The sequence below is a fragment of the Lycium barbarum genome, chromosome 2 (genome assembly GCF_019175385.1).
Source record: "Lycium barbarum isolate Lr01 chromosome 2, ASM1917538v2, whole genome shotgun sequence".
In the NCBI taxonomy this organism is placed as follows: Eukaryota; Viridiplantae; Streptophyta; class Magnoliopsida; order Solanales; family Solanaceae; genus Lycium; species Lycium barbarum.
In genome coordinates, this window is record NC_083338.1 from 13,127,664 (window position 1) to 13,141,899 (window position 14,236).

The 14,236-nt window shown below is 35.4% G+C and overlaps 1 protein-coding gene and 1 non-coding gene across 2 annotated transcripts; both read left to right on the forward strand.

Annotated features, from left to right (window-relative positions):
- Nucleotides 1–516: 516 nt before the first annotated feature.
- On the forward strand, nt 517–6,495 carry LOC132626200 (proline-rich receptor-like protein kinase PERK9). The gene is made up of 9 exons (XM_060340982.1): nt 517–643; nt 1,495–2,685; nt 3,083–3,487; nt 3,579–3,665; nt 3,793–3,863; nt 3,946–4,022; nt 4,125–4,272; nt 5,851–6,012; nt 6,112–6,495. Exons 2-9 carry the CDS (start codon nt 1,560–1,562, stop codon nt 6,310–6,312), a joined length of 2,277 nt encoding a protein of 758 aa, XP_060196965.1. The 5' UTR covers nt 517–643; nt 1,495–1,559; the 3' UTR covers nt 6,313–6,495.
- Nucleotides 6,496–6,641: 146 nt separating this feature from the next.
- LOC132629509 (U6 spliceosomal RNA) lies at nt 6,642–6,743 on the forward strand. Its single transcript, XR_009578282.1, has one exon. It is a non-coding gene; the product is annotated as a U6 spliceosomal RNA (small nuclear RNA).
- The last annotated feature ends 7,493 nt before the right edge of the window (nt 6,744–14,236 follow it).

Sequence of the window (14,236 nt, forward strand, 5' to 3'; positions counted from 1 at the left end):
TTCTGCACAAAATTATGTATAAATTGACTCATATAATTTAATTATGTGGGATTATAAACTAGTGATCAAACATCCGTAAATTGCGTGCTGAATTTTGTGCATAGCAATTTTAATTTATGAATAATTCAACGACAAGCAGCCAAACGACCTCTTGATGTTTTCGAAGTCCCACTGACCACAATGACCGGACATTACTCCCTCCGTACATAATAAGTGTCTTCTTAATTAAAAATACGCATATTAAAAAATTAATAATATAATATAAAATTTACTAAATTACTCTTATAATAAAAATAATTTATTTTTTTCTCTTAATTAGAGCATGCACAAGTAGTAATTCTTCTTATATTGAGAACTCAACAATATCAAGTTATTATGTGATTTTTTTAATCATTAAATGTTACTTTAACTTGTCAATTTTTATCTAAACATAAAGTTAGAAAAAATTAGTTAATTTATATCCTGACACTTATTATGGAATAAAATATTTTAGCTAAAGTGACATTTATTATGCGACGAGATGAGCGAGTACTACTGAAAAAAGACACATGTTCCCCTCCAAGATTTCATACTTGCCTATTGAAATTCTCTATTATATTATTAGGGTCGTTTTCAGTGTGGTTGTTAGTGTACCACTGCACTGGTATGAATTCAGAGACCTCATTTTCCCACTGTTTTTGAGTATTTGAGTTTCTAAGGTTACTATAGAATAGTTGCTTTTTTTTCCTTGTGTTACTTCAAGATTGGCGTAAATTCTCATGCTTTTGTATTGGCGGTGCCATGATAAGAATTCTATAGGATATATGTTGACAATTGGATTCATTTCTTTGGTCTTCTGTTAAAGTGGATTTTCATTTTGAAAGCACAAATTCTTTATTATCCACAAGGATATCCTGTTTTTTTCTTTTTTTTTGGGTGACTTTTGGTACTTGGGGTTTCAGATAATTCTTTTTTGGTCATTTGGGTATCTTTGTTTCCCCATATAGGTTGCTTGTGGTTGTTTATCTCAGATACAAAGGAGTAGAAATTTCCAGCATATTTTTGAGTGGATATTGGAAAAAAGATTGAGTCTTGTTTTTGTTTTCAAAATCTTTGGGTAGTGAAGTGTAATGGTTGTAGGAATTGTGAAGGTGAATTGTTGAGGATCTTGTGTTTGCAAATTGTTGAATAAAAAAGAAGCAATTTTTACTGCACATTTGCAGTAAATTTTTGAAGTTGAGTTCTGCTTACTGTGAACCAGCATATTTTTGAGTGGTTTTGGAGAAAGATTGAATCTTTCTTTTTGTTTTCAAAATCTTTAGTTTTTAACTTGGGTAGTGGAGTGTAATTGGCGTAAGTATTTTGAAGCTGAATTGTTGAGAATCTTGAGTATGCAAATTGTAGAGTAAGAGGAATCAATTTTTACTGCAGATTAGGGGATCTTGATTTGAAAAGAATCAATATAGAGCAAGTAGTAGAGTTTTTGTATTGCTAACTGACCAATGATGTATGCAGATTTTGATACTATATAGTGAATGGTGTAAATTTTAGTTAAGCTTTTGGTGGTAGTGAGAATTCAGATGTCAATAGTTTCACTCCCTCCAAGTTCTTCTACATCATTTGCAGCTCCACCAATTGCTTCTAATTCTCCAGCACCTATATCTCAGCCTAATGAAAGCTCATCAACTGTTGCATCTCCACAATCTGCTCCTCCAATAGCATCAGCACCACTGCCTCCAACAAATATAACATTGCCTCCTCCTATAGCATCAGCTCCACAGCCACAACCTCCACTTTCTACTCCAAAACCTCCTGTAGGATCTGCTCCTCCAATTAGTCCTCCACCTACACCGTCTGGTCCACCTGCTACCTTAACACCACCTCCATCTACTAGTCCACCTGTTAGTTCACCAGCACCTCCATCATCCAACATACCAACTAATCCACCATCACCACCTCAACTAAAACCAACTCGTCCTGCAGGTTCACCTCCATCACCATCGATTCATCCCCCTACATTATCACCTTCACCACCTGTGCAAAATCCGAAACCTCCTCCAACACCGCGATCGCCAGGGAATCCACGATCACCTTCACCGCCTTTATCCAAGCCACCTGCGAACGCACCTCCATCTAAGCCACCAAAAAGTAATCCACATTCACCTTCACCGCCTTTATCCAAGCCACCTGCGAATGCACCTCCATCTAAGCCACCAAAAAGTAATCCACATTCACCTTCACCGCCTTTATCCAAGCCACCTGCGAATACACCTCCATCTAAGCCACCAAAAAGTACTCCAGATTCCCCATCCTTAGTCCCTCCGAAAAATTCACCCCCTTCACCAGCTTCATTACCTCCTAGTAATTCACCATCTTCTAGTTCCCCCCCTAAGGACTCATCCCTACCAACACCTACTGCACAATTGTCGCCACCTCAACCTACTCTTAGTCCTCCTTCACCGTCATTTCCTTCAGGCGACAATGACACTACTACGTCCAGTAACAGTTCAGCACACAGATCAAAGGATGCAGGTGATGGAAGCATTGGTACTGGAGGGACCATTGCACTTGGCATCATACTTGCATTTCTGTTGCTTAGTATAATTGGAGCAGCAGGATGGTGCATATGGAAGCGAAAGAAAAAGGATTCAGGTCCGAGTGGTGGTTATATCTTGCCAGCAACTCTGATCTCCTCTCCGAAATCAGGTAGTGTTTGGATACTGTCAATGTTGTAGTATGTCGATCGATGTTTTAGATGCTGCAAGCACCATTTATGTAATATTTGTCATTCAGATCTTTCAAATGAAATTGAGTAGATATGCAAATACAATTCTGTTGTTTAAGATGTGGTATTTGTTAGTTTTTTTAGTCCATATCTAAATAGGATTTATAGTCAGAATTATATAGAAAGAGGTTTTCCAGTGTTTCGTCGTACTATTATAAGTTTTGTCGTACTATTATAAATAGGGATCCTATTAGCTATTTTTCAGCACTGGAAAGATTTATTGAAATTCTGAATAAAATATATTTTCCTTCAAATTGGTATAAGAGAACATTGAGAAATTTATGAGATTCTGAATAAATTATTCTCCTTCAAATTCAGGTTCTGCCTCATTAAATGTTGGAGAATCAATACCTGAGATTGGAAATGGAGCTGGCTCCAATATTGCAAATGGAAACACTGGTGGATTAGGGCATTCAAATCCATGGTTTACTTTTCAAGAACTAGTTGAAGCTACTAATGGATTTTCGGAGCATAATCTATTAGGTGAGGGTGGATTTGGCTCTGTGTACAAGGGATGCCTAGCAGATGGGAGAGATGTAGCAGTAAAGAAGCTTAATATTGGCGGGAGCCAGGGGGAGCGTGAGTTCAGAGCAGAAGTTGAAATCATCAGTCGGATACATCATCGACACTTGGTTTCACTTGTAGGTTATTGCATTTATGAGAGCGGAAGGCTCCTTGTCTATGAATATGTCCCCAATGATACCCTTAACTTCCATCTTCACGGTAAATGTGGATCTTTTTAGGTTTAACAATTCATTTTTGGCATTTGGTAACTAAATTCAGCTGTTAATACTTGCAATTTACAAAATCACAGCACAGGGGAGACCGGTTATGGATTGGGAAACACGCGTTAAAATTGCTGTTGGTGCAGCCCGTGGAATAGCTTATCTTCATGAAGATTGTAATTACTGTTTTCTTACTTACCTTATGCGCTATCCTTGTTTCTTCTTTTCTTAAATATAGATTTCTAATGTGATATTCGATTCTTGGATTTTTTATTTATTCATTTCTTTTTGTGCTGATGGCAGGCTGTCCTCGCATCATCCACAGAGATATTAAGTCGTCTAATATTCTTTTGGATAACTACTTTGATGCTCGGGTATGTCTAATTCCTCAAACTCCTTTATTTTACATTGTTTTTCTTGCAGGATGCCTTTTCAACTGATTCACTGTTTTCGCAGGTTGCTGATTTTGGATTAGCTAAATTAGCCCAGGATGCAAAAAGTCATGTTACGACACGTGTTATGGGTACGTTTGGGTAGGTGTCTCTTCCAACTTTGAAATCAAATAGAGCATAAGAAAACGTGCTGCTGTCTTTTTATTTGTCCATGTTTACTCTAATTTCTTGGTATGGATTTAGATACATGGCCCCTGAATATGCATCCAGTGGAAAGCTGACTGAAAAATCCGACGTATTTTCCTTTGGAGTTGTGCTTCTGGAGCTAATTACTGGACGGAAGCCTGTGGATACATCTCAACCTTTGGGGGAGGAAAGTCTAGTTGAGTGGGTATGTTTGTAGCTGACCTATATCTCTTTTTCCTCTTAAGTCCAAAGCGACGTGAGATCTCTTTCATTAGCATTTCTACACCTTCTATGAGAAATTGAATCAGAATTTTGTAGTTCCTCATGTCATTTTTCTCACTGCATGAATTTGACAGCTGATGTTTGAAAAATTACCATAATTACTCTACAGTAGGCATCAAGCTTATCCTTGCATAGTGCACATTGCCATTGATCTGTTTTAAGTCCTTTTGATTTAGGTATTATTTTGAAATACTTTGATTGCATTTCCATCTTGTATGATCAACCTTTTAACTAAGCGTAAAGGTAAAAATGTGATAAGTCAATGATAAATTCAAACATACTCATTTGTGACCTTCAGCTTCATTAATTGTACTAAGTTAGCTGTGTTGGAGTGGGCATCTGTAGATAAAATAGATGTAACACAACTGCTGCTGAACAGATTTATTTAATTATTTTCCTATCAACTGTATGGTGATGTTTAAAAACTGCGTAATTTGTGTAGCTCCTGGACATGATAAGTATGATGACTGATCAATAGAGTGTTTTTATCTTGAAAATAATACGATAACTGACAGATATGTTGTGAATTAATCTCATAACTGGAATTTAGAAGTTATAACAATTGTTTCAGTGCTATGTATTAGGAGGACTTGCCTATGGCCTATGACACCAAAAGAGAATGTGAAGTGCTGTTATAGAAAAATTCTTAACAATATACATTTTACCTACTAGAGCAACCAAATAGATATACTAGTTTACATAGTCTTAGTCCTCTAAGTAATTTTGTGAGGTTCACCCGAATTAAATATTACAACCTTAACATGGACATTTTGTAGCTCATATTTATACATGATCTACTAATGCTTCAATCTATTTCTTTGTTCTTTACCAGGAAAAGGCCAAAAATTTTCATCATCTTTTATGGCCTTTCAGCTTTTAAATTTTACCTCATCTTTTATGGTCTTTCAGCTTTTCGTTCATATTTGGAGGGATTAATGCTTCTTTCTTTTGTCTCATAGCATTGAAACGAAATATATTAGAAGGATAATTCTCTTCTTCCATTCCCTTGAGTCTCTATATTAAACATCTCGGTTGCACTTAGCAGCATAGCTGAATCTGTCAGAAAAATAGAAGTCTCACTTGAGTGCATCAGATCAATTTGTTAATTGAGTATTTCCGTTGCCTTGGATGTCCTGCTCACTGAGATCTGATAAGGCAGACATTTTACTTTGATTTCTCCCATGGAGGATTCTGTCTTCATTTCTTATACTCTATTCTGTGATACGGTCGTACAATGGTCTGATTTGGTTACAGATAGTATTGAAAATTATGCAGTCAATCCTGTAATTTCAATCTTTAGCACCTGAAGCATTGAGGTCTGGTTGCTTTTGTACCAAGCAAGCAACACAACAGAAGTTGTCTGCTTAAATTTCATGGCAACTGTCTGAACTTTGAAACTCAACAACCATTTAATTGGTCATTAGAGAACAAAAACCAATAACAGTAGAAACGGTAAGCTTACATACTTCCACTAACTATACTTTTATTTGATTGCTTCCAGGCTCGACCTTTGCTTGGTGATGCGCTTGAAAAAGAGGAATTTGATCAGTTGACAGATCCTCGCCTTGAGAAGAATTATGTTGACAGTGAGATGTTTCGAATGATTGAGGTCGCTGCAGCTTGTGTGCGTCACTCAGCTGCAAAGAGACCAAGAATGGGACAGGTAACTTCTTTTACTTTACTGGAAACTAATACCCGAACAACCGTAAGTCTTTAATAATGGAAGGACATTAATATTCTCATCATGCACATGCTTTGGCAGATCATGAGAGCTTTTGATAGCATGCTTATGTCTGATCTGACAAACGGGATGAAAGTTGGTGAAAGTGCAATTTATAACCCCGCCGAGCAATCTGCACAAATAAGAATGTTTCGGAGGATGGCATTTGCTAGTCAGGATCTTACTTCAGATTTTTCCAGTCAAGGCACCCATTATAGTAGAGAGTTGGCTGAACATGTTTAGAGGATATACTCACTGTTGTATGACATCTGTTAATATATCAAAAGCTGCTTAGCTGAGAGGTTCAGTGATTAAATTTTGTAAGTAGGTCTTTTTTTTTTTTTTTTGGCTGACATACATGTAATCCTCAATTTTGATGGCAATTTTTTTCTGTAAGTAAGCGGATATTTTAATCGTCATCTCCAACATTTTTTTTTTTTTTTGAAATTATTGCTCTTTCAAGAGTTCATTTATTTCCTTTCTTGTTCAAAGAGGTCATAATACAAGTGTTGATGAAATTGTACAGGCCCTCCGGTCCTTTCGGGGATGTCTGATAAAATTGGAATGATGTAGTAGAGAAATAAGAATGGACATCTGATAAAATTGGAACGATATTGATTAACATGATTCCTGTGCAAGGATGACACACAAATCAAGAAATTGTCCCCTTTCTCCTCCTCCCTAGTCTTTCCCAAATCAGTCTTCTTTTGGAAACAAAATGGAAAAGAGAAAGCAAAACCAAGAAAGAAGTTATGAACGAAAGAAAGCCAATACTAGGCAACAGCAATTTGGAGGACTTTTCTCACAAAGGTGAATTTTCTTTTGGAAGCTTCTTTGGCAGGAATAAGGAAGAGGTCTTGGTGCAAGGTATACTGGAAGTTGATTGTGATGTATTTGTTCATCACTTGACGCATTTGACTCTTTCTTTATTACTTTTTTCATCTTTATGCATATCTCGTACCACAAGGGTGGTTCAAATTCACGTTGAACTCACTAAATGAGAAAACACTTTTTATTAGGAGTCTCTTTTTTTTTTCTTTTTTCGAGACTCGAACCTAAAATCTCAGGTTAAGGTTGAAAAAAATCTCATTCTTCCTACCACAATTCTATTGCCTTAACGCTATCTCATTGGTAATTATATTATTAACTTAATCTCTGTGCATAAACCAAATACAAATATCTCCAACTATTAGATTTATCCTAACAAAATAATATTCGAACATCTTCAACTTGAAAGGCTCCTTAGTCAATTCATCCATTTCTATTTATATATGCTACAGGTCTTTAGACCAATTCCTGCTAAAAATATTAATCTTCCATATTAGAACAAGTGTAAAGATTTTAGATCGTTAATTCAATGTAATTATATGAATTATACTACAACAACCATTATGCTTCAATGCCAAATAAGTTGGTATTGTTGATATAAATGCTCATTGATGATATGACATCATTTAAATTATTTCATACTAATATCATGCAAATACGAATAAAAAATAGTATTAGATGTTCTCTATATTTTCTAAATGGATAAATCTCTGAAAGGCTAAATTACTACAATAAAAGTGGTAACATGTTTAAAACACATTCTAAACTAATATATATTGCTTATATAGATCCTTTTTTTCCATTGTGCTATATTATTATTTAAATCTGCATAAATCCCTTGAGATTGTAGTCCTCCCAGACAATTTCCTTCAATGTGATTTTAGGTTTACATCGTCCTCTTTTAACACCTTATCACTATAGTTTCATACTTATGCGTCGAGAGGTCAAAGCATGACATTGACCAAACCATCACAAGTGAGATTCTCTTATTTTATCCCTCGATGTGTGGTACTTGAACCTTTTAACGTGGATGTGATCATTTCTAATGTTATCTAATCTTGCATGACCACGTATCCATCTTAGCATTTGTAAACACCTAATTTTTGACCGAACATAAGTTTTACACCCTATTTAGCTTTTAAATATTTCTTTTAGGTCTAGATTAGACATCTTGATTTTTATGTCAATTTTAGTTAGTTTTATTTTAAAAATTGAAAACTTTAAAAATAGAGTCACATTTTAAAATAAATCTTGTTTTCATTTTTATTTGTAAGAGAAAAGAAATTTGAAAAAAAAAAAAATATATATATATATATATTTTCTTCTAATTTGGGTTTAATAAATAAGCTAGTGATTTTACTATTCTTTGACTATGAACTAGCTGTTTAATTTTTGCTATATTTCATTGGTCTATAAATGATTAGCTAATTTCTTATTTTGTATACTTTTATCTTTGTTTAAAAAAAAAAAAAAAAAAGCAAAAGCAGTAAAATCCTAAACTACCACCTCACGTCCCCATCCTAAATTAACTACCCAAGACCCCTTCCCTAACTCCCACTCCCTCACGTCCCATTTTCATGCAACAAACACACACACACGACACACACACTCCCACGACACAGCACACACACACATCCGTATAAATATACCCAGCAAAACAAATCAGAAACAGAAGAAAAAAAGCAACGGAGAGGGTTAGAAAAATCAGAAACAGAAGAAAGAAAAAGCAACAGGAGTAGAAAAAAAAAAGCAACGAAGAAGAAAAAAAAAAAACACAGATCAGAAGCAATTGAAAAAAAAAAAACAGTAAGCAAAGAGAGCAAAAGACACAGTAAAAAAAAAAAAAAACATTGAGGGCAAACAGAAAAAAAATACCAGCTCCGTAAAGGTTTGGTTTGGAAACTGAGTTTGAGGTTTTGTTCGCTATTTCGAGTTCGTGGACTTGAAAGTCAGCTTTTGTTAGCCTTAGAACTCTGTAGATTGTACGTTGCTTTTGTTGTTGATCGAAAAGAATTTGAAGGTTCGTTTTCGGTATTACTTTTCTATTTCGATACATTAGATGAATCAAAATTCTATTGAAGAATCATTTGATATGGGATAATATCTTTTGATTTTTAATAGTTTGGGACTTATATACATTTTAGATAAATAGTACATTTTTGATCTTATTTTAGTCATGTATAATATATATATATTCAATGGTCTTGTTAGTGCTCTTAAAGATTGTTAAGTATAAAATTATTTATTTTTGTGTGCATGTTTTAATGGTTCTGAAATTTGTTAGTAACACGTTAGGTTATAGCTTTCTTCTAACATCACTAATAGTTTATTCCATTTTGAGTTTAAAAGTTTATGATAACATCAATGGTTAGCCTTTGAATGCTCAGTTACCTTTGTTTAGTATTGAAATTTAATTTCTTCCATGAATTAGAATAAGAATGGTAGAATTCCAAACTTGTAGTGTTAATAAATTAACTATATACACAGTATTATACACGTTGTAGTCGAATATATGCGTAGAATAAATATATAATGATACTATAATAGTGGATATATACATGATATTATAATGTATATAATACATGTTATATGAGTAAAATAAATAAATTAAATCCTGCACGTAAATATACACAGAAAATATACTAGGAAAATATATGGTATATGCTTATAATTTATATTTTATAATGAAAATATGAGATATTGAAGTATTTATGTGAATAAATGGAGTTTAATAGATGAACGAAGAATCCACATTTAAGTTTTTTTCTTTATGTTCTTTGTTTTGATTAAAGTAAATTTGTGTATATGGATAATTTTATTTATAAATTAAATGGTGTAGTATTCTAGTTCATGCTATAGTGCTGATGACGTTTTGCTATTTTTTTAAATGATTCAAAAATTGATTCTTGGAGGTATTTGGTTGTCTTAGATAGTTTTTTTCTTTTTGATGTTAGGTAAGCATGCCATTAAAATGTTCATCTTGATTTACAGTCCTTTGATTCAGTAGTATACCGATACAAATAATTTTAAATCGGTATCTTCGCTTTGAGCCGTACATTATGATGGAAATCATGTCCTTGTGCGAATGTCTTATATATGTGTTTCATTTTTATGATGAAAGATGTACGTATTAGCAATAAGTATCCAATGATAGTTAGTAGCATATTTGATATGGATTTACACTCATAGTTCTATCTTGTTTTAATATTCCCAAGTTATTCGTAAATGTGTTCATTATTCAAGTTTTGCACGTGAATGATTTTATTCTGAGTTGAAGGCATACAAGTGATTTTTATTTTTAAGAAAAATTTAAGATGTAGTCGACAGCCCATTCCTGCTAAGGTATAAAAGTTTATAGTTAATTAATTTAAGTGGTAATTATGTTAATGGTCCATTTTAAGACCCAATTAAATAAGTGAGAGATGACCGAGATGAGATGTGATTTATTTCAATCTTGTTGTCCCATAAAATAATAAAAGGAAAAGAGCGAAAGGAATACATATGAGGGAGTGAGGCATGACCAAAAATATATGTCACGCCCCGAACCATGGTCTGGACGTAACACGGCACTCGGTGCCTGACTGCATGTGACCGAACGAACCACATGGCCTGCTGAATCATCATGATACATAACATAAGCGAAATATAACGTGAATGCATGATGAGCCTTTATAAAACATGGTAAGTCATAATACTTAATAGAATACTTGTTTAAACATGAGTGAGCCAAATTGGCTATACGACTCCAAATGTCTGACATGACATAACTGACTTGTCTAGTCTATGAAACCTCTATCATGAGTCTGACTGGAAAACATACTTACTGGGACAAGGCCCCCAGCATACCTTTAGATGCAAAACTAAATAAAGAAATACAATGTCTAAACCCCGAATGAGATGGGGCTCACCAATAAGCTGGTACGTGCAAATCCTAATGAGCAGAAGCGTCGTCCTGTAAATCCGTACCTGCATCGTGAAATGCAGGCCCCCGGGCAATAAAAGGGGACGTCAGCACATTGAATGTACTGGTATGTAAAGTAACCGAAAGAAACAACATGGGACATGGAATAACATGATAAGAACTGAAACTGAAAACCTGGACATGAACATGAGCATGTGTACATACGTATATATATAACATAAGTAAAAACATGATAAGTAGGGAGAGCATTTCATAAACCGACACATGATATCACCACGTGGATACGTGGAGTCTGGTACCTCGCCGGACCAGCAGAGCCCCTATACCTTGCCAGGGTATAAGGTGGTAACATGCCTGATGGATCCATTCAGTGTAAAATTAAGGTATCGTCCTAACTGGGCGGAGCGATCCTTGTCCTATGGTGGCTACATAGTTTCAGGCTATCTGAGCCTTCTCGGTAATTCGTGCAACTCCCAAAAACATGAACATAATATAGTTGGCTAAGAAGCCCATGACTTTCGTGAATTAACTTGTACTTGTCTTGTAATCATGATTTCACGAAATAACTTGTAAACATGGTTTCATGAAATAGCTTGTAAACATGTTCTTGATTTATGAGTAATACAATAGTTCATAATCTTATATTTGTAATTGACTTGAAAACATGCTTGTAACTTGCAAAATAAAATCATAAAGTTTCATATGAACATGATGAGAACACATGAGGAAGAATTCATGATTCATGGATTAAGCTAGGGTTCGTAATAACCGTAATGGAAGATTAGGAATACAACAACGAATATAGATACAAAATTCATGTACATAAATACTTAAATACGGGTTACCAATATGTTGGGTTTAATGCCCTAAGATTTTAACTTCATGGATATCAAGGAAACGAAGCATGGGGAAGAACATAGAGATTCCCTCATGTGGATGGAAGTTCTACATACCTTAATTGCTCCAAAACTTGAATTAAAGACTTGAATTTTGGAGAAGATTTCCTAAATCTTGATTCTTGAATCTTGAGATGGGTTTTCTTGAAAACCCTAGATTAGGAATGATGATTTCTTGTTTAGATTACAAGGATATATGTTAGAATTGAGTTGAAATAATTAGAATGGACTTACCTTGGTGTTCTTGATGTTGGAGGAGAGTAGGAAGTCGTTCTAGGGTTTGAGGGAGTGAAAAATAATGAGTTGAACTGATATGGACGAATATATAGTGTTCTGGAAAATTGCACTTTACGTCCAGCAAAATACTGGCCATATTTCAGTTTACGGGTCGTATTTTGAGTTTACGGGTCGTATTTTGCAATACGGACTGCACTGCGTCTCTTCCGTAAAATGGCCATAACTCTTTGGACAGATGTCCGTTTGACCCCCGTAAGATACCGTTGGAAAGGTATTTCAAAGATCTACAACTTTTATCAAGGAAGTTTTCCCAAATACCAAATACGTTTTGAAATAAGGGCAGTAAAGTGGAATACGGTCCGTATTTAACCATATGACCTCAAAATGTCAAATTCCAGAATGTTCAGAAATTCTTGGTTTCAGTTTACGATCACTGTTCATGGGCGTAAATTGGAATACGACCACTGTTCATGGGCGTAAACCACCATATCACAACTGAACAGGAAAATTTCAATTCCCACATTCTTTATCTGATTTTCTAAGTCTAGGATCGTGATCAAAACTTTCGTTAAAGGTACGAGGTGTTACAATATCTCCCCCTTGGGATCATTCGTCCTCGAATGATGGGTCATGGTTAAGGATATGGCTGGACATGGCTTGAATACATGAACATGAATGAAAGATGACATAAAACATAAGAGCTTGACATGGTTACGTGGGAGCATGATCATGGATCATGAGAACTGAATGTGTGATTACATGGAAACATGGATACTGAAGCATGAGACATGAAACATGAGCGCTGGATACATGACATGAGCGTGAAACATGAGACATAACATGACATGGGGCATGAAAACTGATATGACATAGTTTCATGAAAACGTCGGTGCCTAAACATGAGACATGAATAGCGAATACATGAACTTGAACGTAAAACGTAAGACATGAATACATAAGGGACATTATAACTCTTTTCCAAAATGTCATTAAGCCATCATTAATTCGATACTCGTAATTCTTGCCCGACATACAACATATACCTTGCTTTCCTTAACAACTTTTGTCTCCTACCTCCAATGTCTTTGAAATCTCATTTAGAATCATTAAATATTACTTCTTACTCGTCAACATGTCGTATACGTCATACCCTTCGTGGGTCTATTCGTGATACGCTAACGGGGAAATTTCCAAGGTGTAACATTCTCCCCTCTTTTTGGAGCATTTGTCCTCGAATGTTAAACATTCGGGATTCTACAAAAATTTCGCCAGAGTTTCCCCTGTAATATGGCACTATCAACCTATCACAACAACCCATAATATCATTGCCTCACAGGGCTACATCACAATAGCACTATAAATTGGCCACACACGACCAAAAGTATGAAAAGAAAGCTTACATACCTCAAAATCTTGGTGCTTCATCATAAATATCTTCTGCGGGCTGAAACAAGTGCGGGTACTTGGATTTCATATCCTCCTCGGCTTCCCATGTAGCTTCCTCAACTTTCTGACTCCTCCACAGGACTTTTACTGAGGCTACTTCCTTAGTTCTCAACTTGCGAACTTGACGATCAAGAATGGCTACGGGGATCTCCTCATAAGTCAACCCATCCTTAACTGTTATAGTATCAGTAGAAACAACTAACGATGGGTCTCTTACACGCTTCCTCAACATGGACACATGAAATACGGGATGTACAGCAGCCAAGTCTTGTGGCAACTCAAGTTTATAAGCCACTAGACCGACCTTTCGTAGAATTCTGTAAGGTCCAATATATCTGGGACTTAGCTTCCCTTTCTTGCCAAATCTCATAACACCTTTCATGGGTGAGACTTTAAGGAACACCCAATCATCAACTGAAAATTCTAAATCCCTTCGTCTCACATCTGTATAAGACTTCTGGCGACTCTGAGCTATTTTCAAACGCTCCTGTATTAACTTGACTTTCTCCATAGCCTGATAAACCAAATCTGGTCCTAACAACTCTGATTCACCTACTTCGAACCAACCAATAGGTGATCTGCACCTTCGCCCATACAAAGCTTCAAATGGTGCTATCCCAATACTAGCATGATAACTGTTATTATAAGAAAACTCAATGAGAGGTAAGTGATCATCCCAATTACCTTTCAAATCCAAGACGCATGCTCTCAACATATCCTCCAGAGTCTGAATAGTACGCTCTGCCTGCCATCTGTTTGTGGATGAAAAGTTGTGCTGAGGTTCACCTTGGTACCCAATCCTTTCTGAAAGGATTTCCAAAAGTTCGCTGTAAACTGA